General features: G+C 40.6%; 2 protein-coding genes across 2 annotated transcripts; one reads left to right on the forward strand and one right to left on the reverse strand.

Moving 5' to 3' along the window:
• Positions 1-32: 32 nt before the first annotated feature.
• Positions 33-9,527, forward strand: LOC127226976 (DNA/RNA-binding protein KIN17). The gene is made up of 5 exons (XM_051191166.1): positions 33-198; positions 2,820-2,914; positions 6,786-6,829; positions 6,916-7,038; positions 8,547-9,527. Exons 1-5 carry the CDS (start codon positions 85-87, stop codon positions 9,347-9,349), a joined length of 1,179 nt encoding a protein of 392 aa, XP_051047123.1. The 5' UTR covers positions 33-84; the 3' UTR covers positions 9,350-9,527.
• Positions 9,528-11,436: 1,909 nt separating this feature from the next.
• On the reverse strand, positions 11,437-24,944 carry LOC127226953 (inter-alpha-trypsin inhibitor heavy chain H2-like). Its single transcript, XM_051191128.1, is given in 12 exon segments — positions 11,437-11,695; positions 13,002-13,113; positions 13,723-13,895; positions 14,622-14,820; positions 15,188-15,301; positions 18,979-19,116; positions 20,937-21,017; positions 21,020-21,105; positions 23,347-23,486; positions 23,907-24,092; positions 24,772-24,824; positions 24,827-24,944. Coding segments are annotated over 12 exon segments (1,548 nt in total). The 3' UTR covers positions 11,437-11,547.
• Between the last annotated feature and the right edge of the window lie 2,185 nt (positions 24,945-27,129).

The following is a 27,129-nucleotide window of genomic DNA, read 5'->3' on the forward strand; positions in this document are numbered from 1 at the left end:
TACTGTCAGTTTTAGTCCCGCCTATCCCCGAACAGATCCAGTTCCGCTTCCGGCTGCTTCAGCGTTGTGGCGTTCTAGGTCGCCATGGGCAAGTCGGATTTTCTTAGCCCCAAAGCCATCGCGAATAGGATTAAGTCCAAAGGGCTCCAGAAGCTTCGCTGGTACTGCCAAATGTGCCAAAAACAATGCCGTGACGAGGTAGGTGACTGAGGGTGGCCGGAGGCTCCCGATCGCGCCCCGGGTACCCCCACCTCGACGCTGCGCCTCTGCTGGGAGCGCTATTCCGCACAGTCTGCCCCAGCTAGGCGCCAGAGGTCTGTGAACCTCACTGCCCTTCGCACGACCCTCCAGCCCCACCAGAAATGATCCCAGACAAGCACTTACTGATTGCCAGGCTCCGACTTCCCTGGGGCTGGTCAAACTTAGGAACTCAAACAGTGCGGCTTGATAAAAATATGGGCTTGGGTAAGTAAGTGGGGGTAATAATTGTACCTACGTGTTGTCTCTGAGGTTTTTTTGTTTTGTTTTTGAGACTGGGTCTCTCCATGACTTAAACGGATTTATCTTCTAAAGTTTACACTTGCTATTACCATCCTATGGGGATTAGAGTTTCAGTTTATGGATTTCAGGAGGTACAGGCTTGCATTCCGTAGCACCTAGAAGTTAACTGTAAGTGTTTTACCATATTTACTTTGTCTGAAATATTTTATAGTAAATTATAAGTGTCAGTATACTTAACCTCTGAAAACTTAAAATGAGATCAACATAACAAGCTAATCGGCGGTATCGTTTCAATATGTGTCAAAGTGCCACTAATATAGGTGGCACACGCCTTTAATCCCAGCACTCGGGAGGCAGAGGCAGGTGGATCTCTGTGAGTTCGAGGCCAGCCTGGTCTACAGAGCTAGTTCCAGGACAGGCTCCAAAACAATACAGAGAAACTGTCTCAAAAAACAAAAAAACAAACAAAAAAACTTCCTTTACATTACCTGATACACTATTTTATTTCTACTTTATGTTGGAGACAGCATTTCAGTATGTGGTTTCAGCTGACCTGGAACTCACCATGTAGATAGACTGGGCTAGCCTCAAACAAGATCCACCAGCCTCTGCTTCCAGAGTGCAGATGTCAAAGACATAGACCACCCCACTTCACACTAACACTTTCCGAGTAGTTTGGTGGTGGTGGTGGTGGTAGTGGGGATCAGGGACCTTGTTTATTAAGCAGTGCTGTGAGTTAATTCAGGCTCTTACACATGCCCGGCAAGTGCTTCCCCCACTGAACTGTTTCCTTATGCTTCTCCTAGATTTATAGTACCTTATTTTGATGCATGTGCATCACCAAATGTCTACAGATGCCTACTGGTGCCATTTGAGGGTGTGCAGGTCTCACGCACATACGGGGATCAAAGAGCAACTTGTCCTTGGTTATTTCCTTCCAGCATGAGAGTCCTGGGGATTGACATCAGGTAGTCAACCTTTGGCAGCAAGCACCTTTACCCACTGAGCTCTCTTACTGGCCCTCCGCTACCTTCTTAATAACTCATGCCACACTCTGCACAGTCCACTGCCACCGACTAGATTGCAAAATGTCTTTTTTGTTGTTGTTTTTTTGAGACAGGGTTTCCCTTTGTAGCCCTGTCTGTCTTGGAATTTCCTCTGTAGGTCAGGGCTGGAACAGAAAAGGAAACGTGTAAGAGCCAACGTCCTTCTCTTGAGCATCTTTGAAGTAAGGGAGACAGTGAATGTATGTGTGGACAGAGCCAGAATTAAAAAAAAAAAACCTATAACTGACAACAGAACTAGTCATTTATCCTCTTCTCATGAGAACTTAATTTTAGAATAATATCTGAAGATAATCAAGTAGGTGCAGGTGTGATGGCACACACCTCTAATCCCACCATTCCAGAGGCAGAGATGGGATGATTATAAATTTCAAGCCATGGTGTATTAACACATCAAGACACTGTCTCAAAAAACAAAACAAAACAAACAAACAAACAAAAAAAAACAAAAAGCAATTGGTTAGCTAAACAGGATGCTTTTGCTCCATTGCATCCCTCCAGGCTCTTGCTAAGAAGCAAGTGCTCAGTAAGACTTGGTTGAATTCCCACAGTGAAGTTGGTGTCTGGCAGCATTATAAATGTTTTACAGCACCACCTGCAGTCTCTTGACCTTGACTGCTCTTGACCTTGGCAGGGTTCAAGACTCAATTCTATGGGAAGCAAAATTTAAAACAGGGCTGCAGGAGAGGTCTCAGTGCAGTATCTCCCACCCATGGATCACCAGCACCTGTGTAAAAAACTAATTAAGGGAGGCAGAGACAAGAGGAGCCCTGGAGCTTACCTGATGGCTAATCTTCCTGATCCTGTGAGCTCCAAGTTTCTCAAAAGAAGTGGCTGGAGAGTGATAGGAGAACCTGCCACCCACCTCTGGTCTACACACACACTCATACTAGAGTGTGGTTGTATATAGCTAGTGGTTGGATTTTATAAAAATAATTCATCAGAACTGGAGAAATGGCTCAGTGGTTAAGAGCACTGGCTACTCACTCTTCTGTATGACCCAGGTTCTATTTCCAACACCCAGATTGTCTGTAACTCCAGTTCCAGTGGATCCAACACTAGTCTGACCCTATTCGGACATGGCACATAGGTGGTACACAGGCATACATGCAGGCAAAACATCCACACATAATTTTAAACTTAAAAAGAATTATCATTATAGAACACCTTTGCAGACTTACTGAACTACTACATGGGGGAATGTTGGGATATGTATATGAGAGAGAGTTTAACTACCTTTACATTTTTTTATAGAATGGCTTTAAGTGTCACTGTATGTCTGAATCTCATCAAAGACAGCTGTTGCTGGCTTCAGAAAATCCTCAGCAGTTTATGGATTATTTTTCAGAGTAAGTAACTCAAAGACATTCTTACCTCTGAAGCGTTATTCAGTTGGCCATATAATAGTGCTTAATATTTTATATTGGAGATCTGTTGTCCCTTATGTGTTAAGGTGGCTGGAGTGGAGTCTCATTGTGTCAGTCTTTGTCTTGTCTTGAAATTAATCATAGTATGCCATTGTTACTAAAGTATATCTTAGAACTGTCCTTCTTTTCTTTCAATTCAACACTGTCTGGCCTCACATCTCTCTGGGGTTTTGGGTGGCACCTTGGGATGAGCTTCCTGAGTTTTCCTGTGCTTTAGTATTTTCATGGGTACAAGGCCACTGAGTGGCACACTAATCTAACTGTTGGGCTTATGTGTTGGGCTCATGTGTAAGAGTGCACTAATATTTTTTTCTGAGACAGGGTTCCTCTGTATTGCTTTGGATTCTATTGCTTTGGAACTCACTCTGTAGACCAGGCTGGCCTCAAACTCCCAGAGATCTGCCTGTCTCTGCCTCTGCTTCCTGAGTGCTGTTGACAACTAATATTTTTAAAGGGCTCAGAATCGTGTCTAATTCTAATAATGAATTTCTGTTAATTATTAGCAGTACTTTTTTTTTCTTTTTGCAGACTTCTAAATATTTTCTGATGATCCCTTTATACATATGATTGAAGATTCTAAAGGGCTTTTGTTTCTATGGGTTAGTTGAAATTAAATCTGAAAAAAATTACAAATATTTATTAGTCTATTTAAAAATGCTGATATATTTACCCTATGTTCCAATAAACCAGGACTTGGGAGGACACAGAGGATAATGTCCTCTGCACATTTGAGGACTAGGGTTGCAGTCCCCAGCATCCACATTAAAAGGCCAAATAGGTATGATGATCAGCCCATAATTCCCATGCTCAGGAGGCAGCATCAGTGAACCTTGTTCTGTATGCTAAGCTGCTGGTGGATTTACTGTCCATCTTCAGAATATTTATTTATGCATTCATTTATTTATTAGTGTTTTGGAACAGAATCTTATTATGTAGTCTGACTGACCTGTTACTTACTGTAGTACAGGCTGGTACAGGCTGGTCTCTGATTCAGATAGAGTTCTCTTGTCTGAGCCTTCAGGTGTCTACCATGAAGCCCATTTTCTTTCCATTGCTTTTTGTCTTACCAGTGCAAAAACCACAATGACAAAGGTAAAATTAGTTTTAACTGTGAACTACCCAAAACCATCTCGAATATCACCAGATGCCTAGGCCACACATTGGGAAAGGACACTGACAAGTGCTAGACACTTCCAGCCTTCGCCTTCTGTTTACAAAACTGTCTGCTGTGGGCTGCCTTTCAGTCTCTGAAGTCACTGTGGCTTTTTCCTGTCTTCATCTTCCTCGGTCTGTCTTCAGTGGCTAATGCTTGTAACTCTTTACCAACATACTTCTCCCTGTGTATTCTTCCCTGGCCTTCTTCCTCCTCCTTCCTTCTTCTCCCAGCTCCTAAAATACCAGGAAGTTCTTCAGGATGAGGCTTTGATCTTTTTGCCCCACAGTCATCATAAATCACATTCTTTTAACTGCTGCCTTTATGTGAGGTGTCTCCTAAATCTTTCGCCCCCTAAATCTTGACGATCTTTTCTAACATTTATCCTAAGTTACAGATGATTTTTTTTTTCCTTGACAACTCATTTCTTTTAAAAATGTATTTAATTTTGTATGTACAAATGTTTTGCTTGCATGTGTGTTCATGATTAGTACATGGAGGCCAGAAGAGGGCAATGGAATAGAATTAGGGTGATTGTGAGTTGGGAATCAAACTTGGGTCCTTTGCAAGAGCAACATGTACTCCAAACCACTGAGCAATCTCTCCATACAGAGTCAACATTTCGGAAGTTGAACTCAGTGTGTACCAAACCTCATTGTCAGCTAATAGAACTCTCAGTCCACTTGGGACCCTTCTCACCTATTTGAGGTGATACCTTTCAAACTTAGGTCCTTTGCGTCCTTTCTGCCCTGGTAATGGGTCCCAGCATTTCTCACTTGAATCACTTTCATGATTCCTCAGTGTTCCAGCCTGCAACTTTAGCCACTGCTGCTCTGTTCTAGCCAATGTTCTACAAGCAATTGTGTGTACAGGATTGGCTTAGATTTAAAACAGTGGTGGAACTCACACCCAGCTTCTCATTCAGGAGATTTTAGATGGGGCCAGAGATTTTACATTTATGTTACATTCCCAAGTGATGGTATGCTGCTGGCTTGGGGAACATAATTTGAGAATTACTATTCTCTGCTGCCACCAAGGTTTTCTCCCTCTATCCTTCCCTCCCTCCTACCCTTTTTCTGTCATGGTTTGATTAGTATAGGTTAAGTTCTTTTTAAAGTTGACATACAAAGAAATGAGCTCCATCATAACGTTTTCAAATGTGTTATTATACTGTCTCATAATTCCTCTACTAGCATCCCCTTCCTCCTTGTCCTTCTCTACTACTTGTTAATCCCTTCCTTCCCCCAGGTAATCTACTCTTCTGTTTTCAGGCCGCATGCATTCTCTTACCCTCTTTTTTCTCTCCTTTATGGTCTCATCATACTCTCCCATGATTCCCTTCAGGTTTCCTTCCACACACACACACACACACACACACACACACACACACTTTTCTAAATCTAGGTTTCACATATAAGAGAAAACATTTGTTTTTATGATCTAGCTTACTTAACATCATAATTTCTATTTCTGTCCTTTTTTCCTTGCAAATGTTATGACTTCATTTATCTTTAAAAACCTATTTTGTATATGAGTGTTTTGCCTGTGTGGAGACTAGAAGGTGTTGAAGGTGTTGAATTTCCTGGGGCTGGAGTCAGAGACAGTTATGAGCAGCTATGTGGTTGCTGGGAATCAAACCTGGGTCCTCAGGGGAAGCAGCCACTGCTGTTAGTGGCTAAACCATCTCTCCAGTCTCTTTACTTTCCTTTATGGCTGTATAAGCCACGATTATCTTTCAAATTAGAGTTTAATTCATTAATTTTTTCAAACCTAAGTTATTTAGGTTGGAGATGCTTTTCTATTGCTTGCTGGAAACTAGAACTGTTTAACATGACAGTCGTGATGATTTAAAAGTTAGATCAGACCTCATCTTCAAGCCACATCTTCTCCCCTCATGTCTTTCTGCCTCTGCCCATCCTCATTATTATCATCCCACATTCCAGCCACAGTAAGGACAAGTGTCATCTATCAGACATGCCCTGTGTTCATGGCTCTGGTAATAATGAATGGCCTTCCCTTTTTGACCTTTTTTTTTTTTTTTTTTTTTTTTTTTTTTTTGTTTCTTGAGGGACGGGAATTTGAGACAGGGTTTCTCTGTGTAACAGCTGTGGCTGTCCTGGAACTGTCTCTGTAAGACCAGGCTGGCCTTGAACTCACAGAGATCCACGTGTCTCTGCCTCCCTGGTGCTGGGATTAAAGGTGTGTGCCACTACCATCTGGATGATCTTTGAATTATATTTCACTGTCTGTATTAAAATTTCATCTGTCAATGCCCTCAAAATTGTTTATGATACTTTGTTGCATTACTTTTTTAATTGACATTATTGGAACTGCTTGAAGGTTAAGATGTGTCTTTTGCTGGCAGAGTGGTGGTATTATGCTATAGTCCTCAGCACAAAGACTCTATGATGAACCTTTTCTAAAGACATGTGCTAGCTTTCACTGTGGCCGCTTTACTAAAGCTAAACATTTCAACTCCAGGCTGATCTTTGCAGTTGTTTCTCTGTTCACTTTAAATAAAGGTTTATGGCACATGATGTGACATTTGGTCACTACAGTTTATTATGATTGCTTAAACTTCAGGACAATGGAGCTGTCTATTTGCAAGTACCTTAATGTTTTCCTTTTTTCTTTCTCTAGAGAATTCCGAAATGACTTTCTGGAACTTCTGAGGAGACGCTTTGGTAAACATCTTAAATAGTGTGTACATAACAATTTCATAGTTGTGCATGCTTTTTTCAGGCTCAACAGCGTCACATTTTGTTTTTAGGCACTAAGAGAGTCCACAACAACATTGTCTACAATGAATACATCAGCCATCGAGAGCACATCCATATGAATGCCACACAGTGGGAAACGCTGACTGACTTTACTAAGTGGCTGGGCAGAGAGGGTAAGAAGAGAGTGGAACTAGTCTTCCATGGCTTTATTTCTAGGAGAGAAGTCATTGTCAATTTCTATCTGATTTTATGGGAAACAAGATCTGCAGGGCAATTAGAGAAGCAGGAAGGGAACATACTATTCCACAGTTAAGTTTGTTATATGCCAGTTTTGTCGTTTTACTCTTTTGAAGCTGGGTCCTATATAGTTCAGGCTGCAGTGGAACTTACGGCCATCCTGCCTCTGCTTCCCTGGGTCCTGGGCTTGCAGGTTTTGGATGTGCAGTGGCCAGCTTGAGGACTTCTGACAGTACACTGAAGCATTCTGTATTGGGCACTTTGTACCACATTGACAAATTAGCTGAGAAAGTTTATTTTGACTCGCAGTTTCTGAGAATTCAGTTCATGATCACTCGGGTCCTGTGCTTTTTAGCCTGTAGTGAGGGAGAAGGTCGTGCCAGGGAGCACATGATAGAGATGCAAAGGAGGGCCAGGGGGCTGGGGTAAGATGTTCCCTTCCAGAGCACGGCCTAGGGGCCGTATCCTCCTGCCAGGCCCTACCTGTTAGTCTCTGTCACTTCCCAATAGTGTTATCAGATTGAAGTCCATGAATAGATCAGAGCCTCCAGATCCAACCACTTCACAATGGCTGCAGACCAAGATCTCAACACATGAACTCTGGGTGACAGTTCATATCCAGACCATAATATTTGTATTTTCTTTAAGAGTTATTAGTAGACTGATGACCTGAGATTGATCCTTAGGACACCACTGGAGGAGGAGAGAACCAACTCCTGAAAATTTCTGACCTCCATGTGTGTGTCCGCACACATACATACATGTGCATCACACATACATACATATCTACACCACATACACATGAGTAAAAAAAAAAAGTAATAAAAATTATTTTTAAAAGTTATCAGCAGTTTCTTCCATTCCTTTTTCCTCCTTCACTCCTTCATTTATTTGTTGAGACAGGTTTGCCCTGTACTCCAGTCTACTGTAGAACTCAATAATAGGTATTCCAAGTTGGCCTGGAACGCATGGCTGTCTTGCTTCAGATTCCCAAGTGTTGGGTTTATAGAGTGAACCACTACCACTCAGCTTTATAAGCCTTCCTTAGGAAATGTTTCATTTTCTATCTTGAGGTGATTGTTCAAGTTTGCTTTTTTCCTTTCCCATTTCTGATCTTCATATGATGAAAAATTAGGAAAACAGGAGAAACTTGGTGTTATTTATTCTGAATTAACAGATACTCTGTATTCATTAGGCAGTCAGGACTTTGGTGTAGTTGAACAGTTGTTCCTAAAGTACATCCTTGAGCATGTCTTGTTTAGCTGTTATCTCAGTGTAGCTATATAAGCATGGAAGTGAAAACTCCCTGTGTTTCAGGGCTTTGAATTTGAGGAAACTTGATTGTAGTTACTGAATGAGTAAATGTGCAGAGATGGAACACATTATGCTTGTAGTTTACTTTAGATAAATACAAAGCCATGCTGTTGTTTTGTCCCCCCCCCAGGCTTGTGTAAAGTGGATGAGACACCAAAAGGCTGGTACATTCAGTATATAGACAGAGACCCAGAAACTATTCGCCGGCAATTGGAATTAGAAAAAAAGAAGAAGCAAGATCTTGATGATGAAGAAAAAACTGCTAAATTCATTGAGGAACAGGTGAGACGAGGTCTGGAGGGGAAAGAGCAGGAGACGCCTGTTTTTACAGAATTAAGCCGAGAAAACGATGAAGAAAAAGTTACATTCAATCTGAATAAAGGAGCAGGGAGCTCAGCTGGAGCAACATCATCCAAGTCAAGCTCTTTGGGACCAAGTGCACTGAAGACACTGGGGAGTGCAGCATCAATGAGACGAAAAGAATCTTCACAGAGCTCAGCTCAGCCTGCCAAGAAGAAAAAGAAGTCTGCCCTGGACGAAATCATGGAGCTTGAAGAGGAAAAGAAGAGAACTGCGCGGACAGACTCCTGGCTACAACCTGGAATCATTGTGAAAATTATAACAAAGAAACTTGGAGAGAAATATCACAAGAAAAAGGGTGTGGTTAAGGAAGTGATCGACAGATACACAGCTGTGGTAAAGATGATTGACTCTGGAGACAGGCTGAAACTGGACCAGACTCATTTAGAGACTGTCATTCCAGCACCAGGGAAAAGAATTCTAGTTTTAAATGGTGGCTACAGAGGAAATGAAGGCATCCTAGAATCCATTAATGAAAAGACTTTTTCAGCCACTATAGTCATTGAAACTGGACCTTTAAAAGGACGAAGAGTTGAAGGTATTCAGTATGAAGACATATCTAAACTTGCTTGAGCTTGAAAATTTGTTAACAGTACACTGAAATTGTAAAGCATCAAATTGATGTTAGTCAAGGTACTATGTAACTACTGTTAGGGGATTTTTTTGTATAAAAAATGGATATATTTAAATACTGCTGGATAGTTGTTTGGGTAAATTTATAATGAAATCTAATGTTTTTTATGTGTCAAAACTCATTTGTTCCTTTTTCCTTCATAATACTCCCTTGGTAATTTTTTTTAACCGACATTTAAGAATACTATAGTAAAGTGCTTCATGTAAGATAGTTTGGAAAAAACACCACATTAGAGTCTGTGTGTTTCTAACCAGGCAAGCTTGACCTTAATTCTGATGATCATTGGAGTCACTTATTTTGCTAGGGTAAGACCAGTGAAAGATATCGCTTTATTAATTTTATTTAGTCTGTCTAGATGGTTCAGCAGTAAGAGTACTGACTTTTCTTCTAGAGAACCCACTTTCAATTTGCAGCACCCACATGGTGGCTTACAACCACCTGTAACTCCAGTTCCAGATCCTGTACCCTCTTATGGCCTTTATGAGCATTGCATGACATGCTGTACAGATAGATGTCCATGCCTGCCAAACACCCCCCACACATAAAAAGGAAATCCTTCAGTTGCTTTTGTATCCAATCTTTGGTTTCTCTGGGCTACATTGGAGAAAGAACTGCCCTAGATCATTCATTAGGTCTAAGGGTGCCGTACTAGTGGCCCATAGACTGTGAGAACATACATTCTTTTGTTATGATGTTATCATTTACAAAGTTCATGCTTGAGAATCAGGCAATCAGGTCACAATTAAAAAAAAATTATATATAATATATATATGTATATATATGTAAACATACATACATATATATGTTCACACACATGCACATTTAATAAGATACTGTTTAATTCTATTTAGGGTTTTTTTTTTTCATTTACAGTCTTAAAGAACTATGTTGTGTGTGTGTATGTGTACTACATGTACAGGACAGCACAACTCAGAAGAGGGCATTGGGTCTCCTGGACCTTTAGTTCCAGATGACTGAGCTGACATGTGGATGCTGGGGACTGAACTTGGCCCCCTCTGCAGAAGCAGGAAATGCTCTTCACTGCTACACCAACTCTCCAGCCCTTTGCATTTCCAGTTTTTACCCTACAGAAAACTGACTTAGTTTATAGTCATTTGAAACGTCTCTAAACTCTGAGAAAAAAACCAACCAACCAACCAAACTTGTAACTCAGGTATAATCTCAGCTAAGACTTATTTTTCATTTAAGATAAAATTCACATTTAATTGGTTTAGTGGTAACTCTGTGATTGATAATTGGGCCAAGCTTGTGAACACATAAGACCAAAAGATAGCTACTATGTCTCACAAATAGCAGGTCAATGTTAGTTGGCTGAGATCTCAATTTTTCATACTGTATATAGCTAAATATCCAGTTGTAAGTTCAGGATCCTCCAGAGAATGAATAGGCTTACTTAGGGGAAAAGCTGTTCTTTTCTAATTCCCCCACTAAGTTGTTGGCCTTGTTTGAAATCCAAGGTTGATTATTCATTTAAAATGGAAGACAAATCAACATAATTCTAATCTCAAGAGGGATTACATATGATAGTTATGTTTATAGATGATGAATGTTGAAACATCAGCTTTTAAAGTTTGGTCACCTGAGTTGCATGTATGAGGTTGATTTTATAGAATAGTTTTATGGAACTATTTTAGAACTGTTACCCCAAATTTACTACCCCAAAAGTAGTTCCAGTTTTGGCAATGCTATCCCTACAGCACAGGAGTTCAGTGTAACTCTCTGTTATGAAACAGCTGTGAAGAAATAATGTACCCTGTTTATTGTCAGTATTCACCCAAAGTCTCATAACTCTTGTACAATAACAGCAAGTGTGCGCTTAATCTCAGTGCTGAGGTGACATCCAACAGTAGATGGATTTTCACAGTAAACACAGGTTGGCCTCAGTGGCAGCTTGACTCACTAACCACTTCCTGGGTGTCACCTTGATTAACACACATCATCTCAAAACAAACTTCTGAGACTTCTTTGCAAATATTTATTTTCTTCAGGTGGGTTAGCAGTCCTCTTAGACCACTGCAATATCTGGGTTTATTTTGAATTGCTGGAGCTGAGGAGTACCTGCAAGAAGTGTCAAGGGAAGAAAATGTACACATACAATTTCCAAAACCATAAACCATTAAGGCCGTTTGAGGAAGCTGTAGAGCTGAGGTACAAGGTAATCCTTGTAATGCCCATCAATGAATCCTTTCCCACTGTTGTGCACAAACCAGCAGGGAACATCTGTTCCAAATACTATGTCCGTCCTGTAGTCCTTCTGTAAGCCTCTGAAAGGAAAATGGTGTGTATGCTTAGGGAAAAGACAGCACAGTAACAAGACACAGCTGCAAACCACACAGCTCTTTCCTTTGTTCATTGTGCCTTTCTACTCTCTACCTACCCCTACTCCTTCCCTGCCCCTCAAGTTCAAAGAGGTGTTAGTGCCTGGAGGTTGGTGCTAGAAGAACAAGGAGTAACCAGTGTGTCCTCAGATAATTAAGACAGCCCTCCTAGATGCTGGCCTACAGGGGTTCTTCCAAGGTAACAGTAGCAAATGAATAGTAAATAAAAAGGGAAAGGTTAAATAAAACTCAGTGCTATAAGCTAATCTGTGCTATCTGATGACTCTGAAACTCAATTTATGGATGTTTTATTTAAGGGCGATGACAGCTATTTATAAACAAATTCAAGTCTTTCCCTTGGAAGACAAAGACGCTAATATTTTATGCATATGGCACATTGCCATCATTGAGCCTTGAAAGAATGGAGTGGGGCCCATTTGGTTTCATTGGAAATATCACAGGAGTTTGTGAAAAGGCTCAGTGTTTGCTTTTTGTTGTAGAAAAGATAATCTGCCTATGATGTAAGGCAGTTGCTAAATGGGTCTCACCATTTCTCCATGCTTACCGATGTCCATTAATAACTCACTGTTTTCTGTCTGGTACACCATTTGGGTGGTGTACTCATAATCCACCATTTTAGTGCAGGTGTCCATTGGGGCATATATCATAATTTTGAGATGTAATCATCACTGTAAAGTTACATTTTAATTTTGTGAAAGATAATATCATGTCTGTACTGTTATTTCTAATAAGGAAAATTAACTGCTTTATAAAATATCAAAACAACAAAATTCTTTAAAACATTAAATTAAGCATGAGGGAGACCAGAAGGAGGGGAGAAAAATTCAAAGATTATTATAGTTTATACTCAGAATGCTAAATCCCCACTTTGAATTGAAGCATATGGATGTGATGCATGTAAGAAAACCTAACCCAAAATACACTCAGATTATCCATATTCAAGAAGCCCTTACATAAAAATATGCATGCCTTCTCTGGCACTGTGCTTCCTGGATATTTTATGATCTTCTGGTCAACATATCCAATTATTGGGTTTCTAATTATAGGGCTCTAACATGCAACTGAGAGCACTAGATTAATTCATGTTGGCCTTTCATGATATGTGTGCACTCGCAATCATTATTTGCATTTAATCTGGGCTATTTGACATGTCCTATTGTATATGTATCTATTGTCAGTGACTTGTGGAGTTTGACAGTATTTCAATTGCTTTTCCTTATACAAGGCCTACCTGGTGACAGTCAGCTTATGTCCTTTCACTTCCATGCTTGCCTCTGGTTTTCCTGGATCTTTTCCTGGTCTCTCATTGAAGATATGGATGTTTGGCTCATTCATGAACTGCCCTAATGACACAAAAAGCACAGACATTCATTTACATGGAATCCTAGGCCTGTAATTGCTTTCAAGTGGCAATTTGGTCCCTCTACAGTCTTTATACTTGACGTTACCTTTCTGCCCTTCTGATGACAACAGACAAGATAGGCATTGGAAAGTGTAGCTCAGATCATAGGAATAAGGTTGTTTGAGATGCCACATATTTACACCAAACCTTTCTCAAAATACCTGTGTATTGCTGAGTCTACTTGTCCCAGACCTCCTAAACCAAGTCACCTCTCTTTGGTCACAGAAAAAATGTCAGAGCATAATTCATAACCTGTTTTGACACTTGTCTTGCCACATTAGTGTTACTGGGCAGATAGCCTTGACCATTGCATTTCCTGGTCACCCTGCTGTTTTGCCACTTTCCCCCCAATTTTTTTTTTCCAGACAGGGTTTCTCTGTGTGTAGACCTGGCTGTCTGGGCACTCTGTAGACCAGTCTGGCCTCAAACTCACAGAAATCTGCCTGCCTCTGTCTCCCAAGTGCTGGGATTAAAGGCAAGTACCTTTCCAATTTCTAACTGGAGTTGTCAAAAGTTGCTACCTGCATGTCCAGTGTTTGACATGCTTTACCTAAGAGTCCATGTGCACTGGGTGAAAACTTATTTGTCGGGGGAATGTAGATCCCTAGAAAGTCCACATTAACTGGATGCTTCTTCCACACATGATGTAGCAGAACAGAAAAGAACATCTCCTCATCCAGGGTAAGAGTCACAGATTTTCCTTTCTTCACGGAGATAAGCACCCTATGTAAAAGTCAAAAGAGAACTAGTTTCTAGATGATTCCAGAACAGACATTTTATTAAATGTTATTTTATCTATTTACTGGGTGTGTCTGTGCCCATTCATGTTTCCATGTGTGTGTTCCACAGTACACTAGTGCAGGTCAGAAGAGGACAACTTGCAAGGGTTTGTTCTCTTCATCTACTCTGTGGGTCCTGAGATTGAATTTGGATAATCAGTCTCAACAGCAAGTGCCTTTACATACTGAACCATCTCCTCAGGCCCAGAACAGACTTTTTTTTTTTTTAAAGCAAGTCATTCTCAGACATAACAGAGGCTCTTCATTGAGAGCTTCGCCATATCAGTGTAGTGGAATATTGCACATCTGTAACAATCATTGAGCAGGTCCTAGTGAGAAGACACTCTTGGATATAGTGCAATCATACTGCTTGTAGCTTATTTTTCAATGTAGTTACCTACAGATTTCCATGGACAAATCTGCTTACTGATGCAGCACACACATATTGAGCCCTTACTGTATGCCATATATTGTGGCTTGTCACTAAGACACAGTGAGCTTTGAAAACAATTCCTGGTACCAGGGATAGCATAGTGGATGAGAACGACTTCCTTGAACCTCGACTTCTTGTATTTAAAATGACGACTGTATGTTCTCTCCTTGTGATGAGCCTGGGCTTCTGCAGCCATGTTCCAAGGGCAGATTGGAATCAAGGTGAAATAATACTTGCCTCTGATTCCCAAAACGAGCTGTATCGGACCAGGACAAGCTAGTTGTAGAAGAACCATAGCTCAGGGTGATGGTCTCTGTGCTGATTTCTATTTTCATGTCTTCTTTTTGGAAATAAAATCCCAACTTTCCAAAATAGGTTCTTAGCTTTCCATTCTCTGCCTTTTTGGCACCAATAAGCTGACCATTGATTAAAATCCCTGTAAAACAAAAGAGCCTTTGTCTCTTTGCTTGCCGAATATGTGGGCACCACAGTTTGCTTATAGAATTTGACAAGCTGAGAAAATAATTTTTTCATAATATTTTTCTTTATAAAACCTTATTTTGCAGTTAATGCTTTTATTATAAAATAATTAAAATACCATCAGCTAGCTCATGCTCAAAATACGTATTTTAAATTATAACTGCCTGAAATGATCAATAAATGTAATTTAGTTTTTCACTAATAAAACTTTTAAAACTGTAAAATATCTAATAAGCTGAAAAGGAAAAGAATCCCAGATATTCGCCAGGAAGCATGGCCATCATGTAATTAGTTAATTCAAATATAATCTGCTTTTATCTTACCTAATTCTGGATCAGACACCAGGCTAAGGATTTTTCCAGGTTCTGAATCAATATTGAAACAAATATTTTCTTGGCTTTTCGGTAGGTAAATGATGAAGTGAGGGTCATTTTCCACTAGAAAATATACAAGGGAAATGTAAACAAAATTATAAAAAGGAACATGATTTGTGTTATTTTTTGGGACAGGATCTAACTTTGTAGCCCAGACTGTTGTTGAATTTGTGATGTTCTTGCCTCAGCCTTGGGAATGCAGGATTGCAGGCATGTGTTAGCATTAACCCCTGTTGTCTTCTTTCATCCTTCAAACTATAAAGTTCATTCTAAATGGTCAACAACTACTTGGTTCATTGATTTATGTCAAAACTGGGCACTAGAGGGCATTGTTAAAAGTGTGAAACACTTTGGAAGACAAATATGGTAATTATTTTTCTTCTATATAATTACAGTGTGTCTGTGATGTTTTGAATAAGAATGTCCCCATCACTTAGGTTCATATATTTGAATGCTTAGTCACCAGGGAGTTGCATTACTTGAGAAGGGTTAGGAAGTGTAGCCTTGTTGGAATAGGTGTGGTCTTCTTGGAGGAAGTGTGTTACTGAGGCTGGGCTTTCAAAAGCCAGGCACACACAATCTCTCTCTCTCTCTCTCTCTCTCTCTCTCTCTCTCTCTCTCTCTCTCTCTCTCTCTGTCTTCCTATGGAACCAGTTGTAGAACTCTCAGCTACTTCTGCACTATGTCTGCCTGTGTTCCACTATGCTCCCTGCCATGATTTTAATGGATTAAATCTCTGAAACTGTAAACAAGCTCTCAATTAAATGCTTCCTTTTACAAGAGTTACTAGAACACCAAGACACTTTGCTTGAATTAAATTGTTTTATGGGAGACAATGGCTATTTCTGCCATTCTACTTTACTGAAATGCTATCAGTTAGGTCAGTAAACAATATCCACTCAGTCCTACCATATTGAACTGATGTATTTCTAGGCAAATGGAATGGGACCCATGTTTAAGCTAGTCAGTGTGGCTTTATCTTTTGGTAGGGTAAGAAATAGACTGAAGATCTCCATGCAACTTTATATATTCTTAAAATCCTAAAGTTTATGGGTAAAAACTAGCTAGACTTTGTTGAGTGCCTAGATAGGAGAATCTTGCTTTATAACTACTCTATATCCATTATCCCATATTGGAGGTGATGGGGATAACAGATAATAGTTTGAAATCAGTATAGTCTGATTCAAGGCCAGCCCTTTTGTTGCATCAAACAGTAGACTAGAAATATGGACAAAGCCTTGTAGCCTTCCTTGGAAGATCATTTTGAAATAGGCTGTCTTGTGCTTTTTGCTGCAAAAGCTTTACTGTGCAAAGTAACAGAGTGCATGGCTCACATGCTGGATATCATAGTGTGTCTTGTTCTTGGGAGCCATTCATTGTACAAACCCTGCACACTAATCTGCCACACAGGGTCCCTACTCAGGAGTGTGGCTAAAAGGAACATTATCATCATCAAAATAGAAACAGCAAATCTTCTGGGGCCACAAGTAATACTTTCAGAGATAAGCTGCAGGAAGTGAGACAAAGTGACTTAACATGTTCACCCTAAGTCCTTGCTGTTTCCTTATCACACAAGGATGCTTGGTGTGTGTAGATAAACAATCAGAGTCTCCCCCAAACCCTGCTGTACTGTGATATGAAACCTAGGGCTTTGAACACACTAGGCATGTGTCCTCTCACCGAGTGACATCCTCAGCTGTTCTTTTGTGAGATGAGTTATTGCTATGTGGACCATGTTCACCTCAAACTCAAGGTTCTCTTCTTCTGTCTTCACCTTGAGTGTTGGGATGAGAGGTGCCACCCACCCAGTCTGGGGTTAATGTTTTTTAATCATTTTATGTTTTAATTTTAATTTATTTTTCATTCAGACAGGGTTTCCCTAAATAGCCTTACACCTATGATCTTTCTACCCCAGCTTGGCATTGCCAACCTATGCTACCATGCTGGCTTAACAGTCTTAAGACACTGGTCCAGAAGATTATTTTCTTCTTTTTGAAAACGTATTTATTGTGTGTGTGTGTGGGGGGGGGCCTGTGTCTATGTGGAGCATGCACGTGGAGTTCAGAGGATGAGTTGTGCTAGTCTCGTCTTTCCTACCATGTGGGTTGCAGGATCGAACTCAGGACAGTAGGCTTGTTAGCAAGTGCCTTTATCCTCTGAGCCACCTCACTGGCCCAGCTGAAGATTTTTTTTAAAAAAATATGAGTCTATTCAAGAGATGCTAGACATCTGCACTTGTATTAGCAACAGGAACTGGCCTTCCACTTCCATTTCAAAAAAACCCACATGCTTCTGGGTGTGGGACCCTCCCTTATGGAGAGGCCCAGAAGCACTCTTAGAATGTCTGAAGTCTGTTCTCTAAGAAAGAGAAGGATGCAAAGCACATGCAGACTCCAGGGGCTGCCAGGAAGTAAGTGAAATGACAAAATCAGGGAACCTTATAAACCGGGGTTGGAGGTAAAGGGAAACCTGGGTGAACCCTCAGCTGCATTTACTTTCTGTCATCTTTAACAAGCACTAACTATAGAGGTGACACAACTGAGCAATTGAGTATTTGTCTTCTAGCTTTGCTGTGGGTAGCATTCCTGGTGATAACAGTGCCTAGGTTACTCCTCACAGACTTGAAGACCTTGTTTATTAAAGTCATTGATTCCTCCCTGGGACATACAGAGGTGTCTAATGGATGACCTTATGATGTCACTCCATCCTCAGATGATGCTAACACCTCCTCTTCTGAATGTGCATTTCACAAAGGCCTATAGAGTTTAATTGTATGTTTGTAAACCACAGATTCCTTCACCTTCAATCATTTTATCCCACATATCAATCACTCTTTATTTGCCCTATAAATATCCTCAAGCCCTAGGGGATGTGGCTTTGAGAGCTTTGTCCTCTATCTCCCTATATTAAGCCACAATATGAGTAAACTTTATCTTTTGCAAAGTTGGTCGTTTCGGTAATGGTAAGTGTATGTGGATAAAAAGACAACAGTTTCTGTTAATTCTGGGATGAAGAGAGGAGATGCATTTACCTTTATGTTCTCCAGGTGGCGCCTTTGTCCCACATGTTGAGAGGGAATGGGTCAAAAAGGTTGAGGACAACACAAAGGAGCCTCAGTGCCCAAACTCTCCAAGAAATACATGTTATTGGCTTTCAGATGATCACATTTACTATTTATGCCCCACACATGATGTTATGCAAGAGACAATGAAACATTTGGTTAAATAATTTGATAGTTCCTAGTCAATAATAACATCCACTTACTGAGCAACTAGCAAGTGCTTTACCAAGCAAGGCTGTTCATTAAATGTGAAGTTATGCTCCACCAGTGCATTCCCATGAGTAGAGTATCTCTTTGACTTCAAACGGTTCACTTCATACAGTTGGAAACAGTGCTGGGTATGGATTTGTCCTATGCAAACTCGTATCCTGAGGCCTACCCCTCAAAATGTGATAGCATCTGAACATGGAAACCTTGGGGAGTTCCTTCGGTTCCCATGAGGTTAGAGGATGAGACCCTGATGCTAGGGTTAGCATGCAACTAAGAGAAACCAGAGCCACTTCAGTCCCAGCTATTTAGTTGCAGCAGGTGCAGTCAGCGAATGCATGGAGCTGTTGTCTCTCCATGGAAGGCAGCAATGCCTGTAAATGCCATCTAGTTTCTCAAGACATGGTGATTTTGCTAATTCATGGAAATTCACATGGAGTCCTGATGGGCTGAGAAGGGAGAAATGCCTTACCTCGAATCACATGTGGAGGTGGAGTGGACTCAAGTGGCTTTGCTCCTACTGCAAGCATGGGCATCACCGGTGTCGGGGATGGACTGGCCCACGCTGGGATGGAACCTGAGGCAACCTTGGTGCCATAATACAATTCACCTGTGTAGAAGAACCCACATTCATTAATGTTCAAGATACTCTTCCATAGAAATTGCACTCAATTTAAAGTGTCTGATCTTTGCATCCTCTTCCCCCAACCAAAGGTTCTCTGCTACGGTTTTATTGCCTCTTTCTTTTAAAAAAGTGCAGTGCTAGGTATCAAACCCAGTCTTGATCATGCAAAGTAACCACTCTACTATTGAGCTTCAATCCACCACCTCCTCTTTTTATTCAGAGCCCTCTCTCCTGGTGTTTCCTCTGGCATCACACTGCAGGAGCCTGTGATCCAATTCTTCCAATATCTAGGACTATAAATGGGTCTGCAGTAGAAGGAACTACTCTGTTGGGCTGGGCATAGTGACACATGCCTACAACCATAGCACTCAGGAAGTAGAGACAGGGGGAGCAGGAATTCAAGGTTATCCTTCTAGATAGCTGTTACCATTGAACCCACTGGAAAAAAAAACTCGGATCATTTTAGTGTACACTCTCAAGACTATGCGAGACTCTGCATCAAGGAGGCTAAGGATGAAATCTAATTGATCCAGAGGTCCTCTTAGCCTTGGGATAGAGGCGTGTGTGGATATGTCTGTGTGTATGTATATATGCATATGGGTGCACACATGTGGGGGAGGTCAAGGTTTCCTTGACTTTTGTTTCTTAGGAGCTGTCCACCTCATGATTTGAAACAGGGTTTCTCACCATGACCTGGGGATGGATGATGTATGCAGAGCTGGCTTGCCACTAAACCCCAAGAATTCCCTTGTCTCTACCTCCCTGGTGCTGGAATTAGGAGTGCATGTCACTACACCCCGACTTATAGGTGGGTGCTGGGTATTGAAATCAGGTCCTCATTCTTATAAGACAATAATTTTAGTGACCCAGCCATTTCCCCAGCCTTGTTTTCTAATTCATGCAGGTCCCCTGCTTCCCACTGAAAGGCCCCAGGAACCAAAGCACCAGCTAACAATAGTGTAGTGCTAAGCAAAACTGACTCTAGTGACTCGGTAATGATTCCTTTATTAAACAAAATGTTTGTCTATTCTTTCCTTTCAATTAATATTAGAGAAGGGGATTTGGAGAGATGACTCAACGGTTAAGCATGCTTGCTACTTTTGCAGAGCACCTGAGTTTGTGGTTCCCAGCACCCAAACTAGCAGCTCACAACTGCTTGTAACTCCAGCTACAGGGGATCTGATGGCCTCTTCTGGCCAGCAGGGACACCAACACACACATGCATGCACTTACACAGACACATAATAAAAATAAATCTTATAGAGAGATTAGAGAAGTAACTGTCAAATGATATATCATTAAAGATTTTTTATTTGCTTTTTAAAAAAGTTTTTTTTTATGTTTTATGTGTATGCCTGCATATATGTCTGTCCACATGCATGTTTTGTACTCACACAATCATTAAGAGATTGGATCTCCTGGAACTGGAGATACAAATGGTTTTGAGCCAGCATATAGAAATTAAACCTTCATCCTCTGAAAATGCACCAAGTGCTCTTAACTTCTGTATCATCTTTCAAATCCCTCCTTTACTTGGAGACAGGGTCTTGTTATGAAGCCTAGGCTAGTCATGAATTCACTAGGCAGCTCAGAGTGGCCTGGGTTATCAAATCCTCCTGCGTTGGCCTTTGGAATGCTGGGATTCAGATATTCATAATGTGTCAAATAAACCTGAAGGAACAAAGCTTGAGCACTCATGGACGCAAGCTGGGTGCCAATGGATCAGAGGTGGGAACAGAGGCTTTGGGACTTCAAGATAAGACAAGAAAGCCACTTGTTGACCCACGAGGTCCCAAAGTACTGACCTGAGCAGCAAGAATGGTCCTGCGGTGGTGAGTCAGCCAGCATGCGCTCATCCCCAGCTTCATTCTCAATCACCATGGCAGGAGTGGAGTCACAATATGATGGTCTAGAGACATCTGCAAGATTGTTTTTGTGATTTTCCTTTTGATGGCAGCTGTAGGAGCCAGACTTCTGCATTCAGGAGATAGATTGAATAATATCACTATACACAAAAGGTGAACTTGTGGTCCAAACCTCTCCACTCACCTTTCTGATAATCAGTCAAGACCTGGGTACAGGGTAGGGTGCCTAAGGCAAGAGACAAATGGAACCAGCTTCATGAACCCTAACATTTTACCTAGCTATTTGGTCTCAGAGAAATATTTTTAAAATTACATTTATTTGTTATATGTGTGTATGTGTGTGCATATGTGTGTGTGTGTGTGTGTGTGTGTGTGTGTGTGTGTGTGTGCTCATGTGCCACAGTGCCCTATGGGAAAGTCAGGGAAAACTTGTGGGAGCTGGTTCTCTCCTTCCATCATGTAGGAGCCCAAGATCAAATTCATGTTGGCAAGCACAGTCAAATCCTTTATCTGCTGAGCCATCCTGCTCTCCCCTCAAGGAATTAATTAATTAATTAATTAATTGGAGTCAGGGTTTCTCTGTGTAACAGCTCTGGCTGTCCTGGAACTCACTTTATAGACTAAGCTGTCCTTGAACACACAGAGATCCACCTGACTCTGCCTCTTGAGTGCTAGCATTAAAGGTGTGCACTGCCACTGTCCAGTACCCACAAAGGATTATTTTTAAAAACTTTTTTCAGAACAGTTTTAGGCTTATGGTGAAATTGAGTAAAAGGTACTGAGGGTACTCCATGTATTGCACCCACCCATAGCCTTCTGGTTTACAGAATTCTTTACCAGAGAGGTACACCTGTGACAACAGATGAACATGCATTGACATATAGATTAATAGTTTACACAGGGGTTTACATGTATATGCCATGAATGAGTGGATATAATATACTTATAAGAAGATACAACAGATCTATCTATCATCACAGAGTCACAGAGTCATATAGACTAGCTCCTCTGCCCTAAAATGTTCTATAACCCATCCATCACCTGAAATTCCAGCAACCACTGATCTTTCCACAGGGCTTTAAATATCAATATTTAACTTCCAGAGAAACTTCTCTATATCTTTAGGTGTGGCCAATGTACTTCTGTCTGAGGAACAGGGATATTTCTTTCTTCAAAGCCACAGTTTGTAGCTACATATATTATTTTTTTTAAATAAAATCTTACTGATATCAGGTATTTTCTCTGTGAGTCTAGTTATATGGGGGTTACAATTCTTGTAACTCAGTTCAACAACCTTGGTCCATCTTCCTAAGAATTTGATCTGAGAGGTAAAGTGGGTACTTTTCAATGATCCTCTTGAAACTGGTACATGTGGGCAAGGATGCTCCAATGAGAAGTTTTGTGTTAGAGTTGAAATAAAGCTCGACTGAGAAGCCAGAGATGGCATCAGGATCAAAGAGCTGTTCCTTGGGAGACACCAGTCACAGAGTCATACAATTTTCTTTTACCTGCTTTCTAAAGGAAATGAAAATGGACTATTGACATGTGCAACAACATGGCTAAATCTATCAGGCATCATGCTGAATGAAAATGAAAAAAGGGTTTTATGTGGTTATGTGAATGGACAAAACTAATCAGTGGTGATACATGACAAGATAGTGGCTTTCCCACATGTAGAAAAGAGATCCTCTATAGCTGTGTATCTATAACAGGATGGTCATTACACTGAAGGTGATTTTATAAACATATACTTATATATAATTATCTAAGATATATAATAAATATAAATATATATACACAGATATGTGTGTATTTAAAATGAATGCACTCACCACATCTCACGTGACATTTAAATTTTAAACATTAAAACATTTTATGTGTATAGATGTTTTGTGTGCATGTATGTTTCTTTGTGCCACATGTATACAGTAACCACAGATATCAGAAAATGGCACTGTATCCCCTGGAACTGGAATTACACAAACTTGTTAGCTGTCATGTGGGTGCTCAGAGTTGAACTCAGGTCCTCTGGAAGAGCAGCCAGTGATCTTAACTTCTGAGCCATGTCTCCTGCCCCATATGTTAATAAAAAGAACACAGGTAACACAGCTTTAGTTAAAGTGCTAGGAACCAGTTAGTAATAATCCAATCCCTTCATTTATTTGATACATTTCTTGGTTCCAAATACTTCTTGCTTATGACTTCGAATATTCCATTTGCTGTTTTGTTTATGGGAGTTGTACCCAGAACCTTTGTGTGCTAGGCAAAGGTTTTTGTACTAAGCTAACCCTTGACTTCAGATATTATAGATGGACATTTCCATGTCTGTAGATATCCCTTCTTGCCTTACCTCTCTGCTAGCAGTTGGTTGATTGTGAGATAGGCCCATAGTTTTTTGGTGAAGTTAGGGTCCGCATGCTTGTCTTTTGATAGAAAATCCTCTAGGTCATCCATCTGACTTAAGGTTTCCAAGACCAATTCTGTATTAGCCTGGACAATGGAAGCATCAGTTGGCACCCACAGACAAGAATTACAGTTAACTCATCTGCTGTAAATGCATTTTGAGGTTATACAAGGAAGAGACTAGATAGGTTAAGTGTACAAACTTCAGAGACTAGGGTTGGGTTTGGGAGAAAAAGTGAGGTTTTATAGAATGGCTCAAAAGATGGCAAAGATGTGTCATGCCTTCCCTCTCAACTTCTGCTTCTGTTCCACACACAAGAGACTGGGGTTGCAGGATATTAGCTTGTTAACATAGAGACAATGTATAAAGGGGAACAGTTACCATTAGCTTGTTAACATGGAGACTGAGTAGACTAGGAGACCAGTCAAGGTTTTCTTGCTAACACAGAGACCTAGTGTACTAGGAGACCAATTAGATTTTCAGAATAAACAGGAAAGCACAAGTACCGAAGTCGCAGTAATGATGCTCTGAACTTCAGCCAGTTTGCTTGGATCATATTTTCCTGCCACCACTATCTCAGAACCTCCAAAGTAGTTGTGGAAACTATTTTGAGTGACATCTGTCACTGATGCCTGGGGGTAGTTGAACTGAACATTCCTCAGCAATGGAGTAGAGACCTGGTTGTAAAATTTCTAGAAGTCACAGGAAAGAACAAAAAAATCCATATTTTGTTATTTTCATATGTCTTTGTAGATCTAAAGTATTTTCCCCTGAGGCTTCTCACATACATAGTAGATAACTTAATCTATTTGCATGGATCTTTGGGATGATGGAAATGCCCATGGTCATGAATTCTGGGCTATAAGACAAAATCATGCTGTTGGAAATTACCTACAATTTAAGAGCCAGAATTCCTCCCCCTTTTTGTTATAATCAGAAATGAAAGTTTGTAGGCATTCATAATAAAACTTATCTGGGTTGAAATAACCTGAATTAGAACAGAATATCTTTTGTGTGTCCCCATGCTGCAAAGCTATGCCTGGCATTGGCATCATCTGCTTGTCCATTTAATAAACACCACGAGTCATGAAAGAGGATATAATCTGTTTTCTAGTCTCTCTCAAGTCAGTCATCATGTCTCCTTTCTCTTTCTTTGTGATTGATAACTAAATAAAGAGGCAATTGATACTGAAAGTGTAAAACCCTAGTGGAGCTCTCTGTGGCTTCAGAATGGCAGTTATGTCTGAATAGAGTTCCCTGAGAGGGTGTAAGGAGTTTAGGACAATTCTGAGCTCAGTTCAACTGTCTTCTGAGGGAATCTGGTTTGTGGGAGTGGGGACGATGTTCAGGAAAGGAGCAAAGAAATGCTACCTTGAGCTGAGAGGATGTCATGTCTGCCGAGTTCCCGTAGATCCTCTGGCAGTACCACGGTTTTCATTGGACAGTCTCTTCAAAATCACATAGTCGACATCAAATCCTATCCCCAAACTAAACAAGGAGATGTTATCTTGGATGTTCTGCTTCACATTTTTCTGAATTTTCATACAGGACACAGCAATTTGAGTTCACCCTGAAGTTGGCAATGACAGGAAGGCAAGAAGGACCAGTGAGAAGAGATAAATAGCAATACTTCTGCCAAAACTAAAACTACATTTGCCCTTTGACCCAGTAAGATAAACTTCAGAATTTTTAAAAATAGATCTCACTCATTTGTAATGTGGCGCCTACCCACATTACTTGGGTATAGTGACATTAGAAATAACCTAAACAAGTCACCCATAAGGGACCATGGTTAGCTTGTGGTGCAACTGAGCTGGGAAAGCCTATATAGCCACTCTATGTATTTATACTGAATATTCTAAAAATGCATTCAAAAGTTTTATTAGCACATGTTAATTCGTGTAAAATGGGTTTTGTAATGATATCTTGTACATGCACAGTATGTATTTCAAGAATATTCACCCCCGTATCCACTTTGTGGCTCTTCCCACTCAAGCTTATCTTCTCCTTTTCACTTTCATGTTCAAAAACACCATGTCTTTTTGTTTGTGAGTGTGGGAGAGTGCGTAGTATATTCATGTGTGTACGTTGTTCACATCTAAGACATGCATGCAGAAGCCAGAGGACGACACTGGGTTTCTCCCCCTGTATCCTTCTCCACCTTGTGCCTTGAGACTGGGTCTCTCACTGAACTGGAAACTTGCTATGTTGGCTAGCCAGGCTGTCCTGCAATCTCCCAGAGTCTCCAGTCCTCTGTCCCACACAATGCTGACTTTACAGGGATGAAGATCCATGGCCATGTCCAGTTTTTTTTTTTAAGCAAGGGTTCTGAAGATTTTAACTGGGTGTTTATGGTTGTATAGTAAGTGCTTATAATCCTAAGGCCCCGCACAGTTATCTAACTAAAAAAATTACTTACTTTGTGGGTATTAATGGTTGCCTGCATGCATTGTGTACACTGTATGTGTGCCTAATGACCTCAGAGGCAAAAAAAAAGAGCACTGGATCCTGGAACTGGAGTTAGAGATGGCTGTGAGACACCATATTCGTACTGGGAATCAAACCTAGGTCTTCTGCAAGAGCATGTGCTCTTAACCACTTTGAGCCCACCTCTCCAGCTCCCTCACAGGAATTTTTAAAAGACCAAAATCAAAGTAAATGGACACATGTAGGGTGTCTGTATATACACACTCACACAAATATGTGTATAAAGTAAAACAGGAATGAATTAGTGTCTCAGGAAGCTAGCCAACAGAGACTAACTCCAGTGCAGAAACTGAATGATTAGGAGACAAGAGTAAGAAACAGGCATAATTTTAAAAATATATATTTTTTCTTTCATTTTTATAATTTTATTCAAAATTACATCTAAAAAGCTACAAGATGTGAATGGAGAAAATAGTGGCTCTATCACAAACACATAACAACCCCCTCAGGTTGGTCTCAGTACTAATAGAACTGACTGCTCACCATCCTTTGAAATCCTGGTTGCCATTGTAATAACTGCCTCCCATACTTTTATTTCATTCAGCTGTACTGCACTGGTTAGGCCCCTTCTTGTGTACCTGACAACTCATTCCTTGCATGGCATCTAGCATTCATTATTCCTAATACTTGTCAATATAAAAACACAAATAAAAATAACAGCAGGTAATAGGGAACAGGGAGATACTGAACCCATTTTGTAGATAAGAAAAATGATTTATTTAAAGGTTGCCCAAGCCAGCAGTCATTTCTCCCATGGCAGTTGGAAGGGATGTGAAGAACAATGGAAACTACATTCCTGTGGGAACCGAGATAAATACCTGCCATTCACCACTCCCATCTACCATCTTCCCAGACCTATTGTTGAGGAAATAAATGCATTTCCCAGCATGCACTAGCAGTTCTCACAATACAAATTAGAGCTCAACCTTAGCTACAGAGCCTGTTCTGTGGGAGAGGAACAGAAGCATTCAGAGCAACGCTAATGGCTGATGGCTGGATTAGCACCTGACCATGTGTGGCTGGCTTTATACCCCTGAGGACTTTCTGCCAGTGCAAATTCATTCCCAGACACTTCCCCCCTTTCTGGTTGGTAATACTGCTGAGATGAGATCCTATTCTGTTTTTGCACATTTCTGTATATTTATTTTCTTTAAGTTTTATCTTTTTATTTCTATTTGGATGCCTTTTATCTTGTTTCGGCTCTCATTATGCAACAGCAAATAGTCTGGCACAAAATTTAAA

The sequence above is a fragment of the Phodopus roborovskii genome, unplaced genomic scaffold (genome assembly GCF_943737965.1).
Source record: "Phodopus roborovskii unplaced genomic scaffold, PHOROB, whole genome shotgun sequence".
NCBI lineage: Eukaryota > Metazoa > Chordata > Mammalia > Rodentia > Cricetidae > Phodopus > Phodopus roborovskii.

Coding starts and splice junctions, on each gene's coding strand:
- LOC127226976 (XM_051191166.1), top strand. CDS start 85: ATGGGCAAGTCGGATTTTCTTAGCCCCAAAGCCATCGCGAATAGGATT. Junction 6,830..6,915: donor ACTTCTGAGGAGACGCTTTG/GTAAACATCTTA, acceptor TTTTGTTTTTAG/GCACTAAGAGAGTCCACAAC. Junction 7,039..8,546: donor TAAGTGGCTGGGCAGAGAGG/GTAAGAAGAGAG, acceptor TCCCCCCCCCAG/GCTTGTGTAAAGTGGATGAG.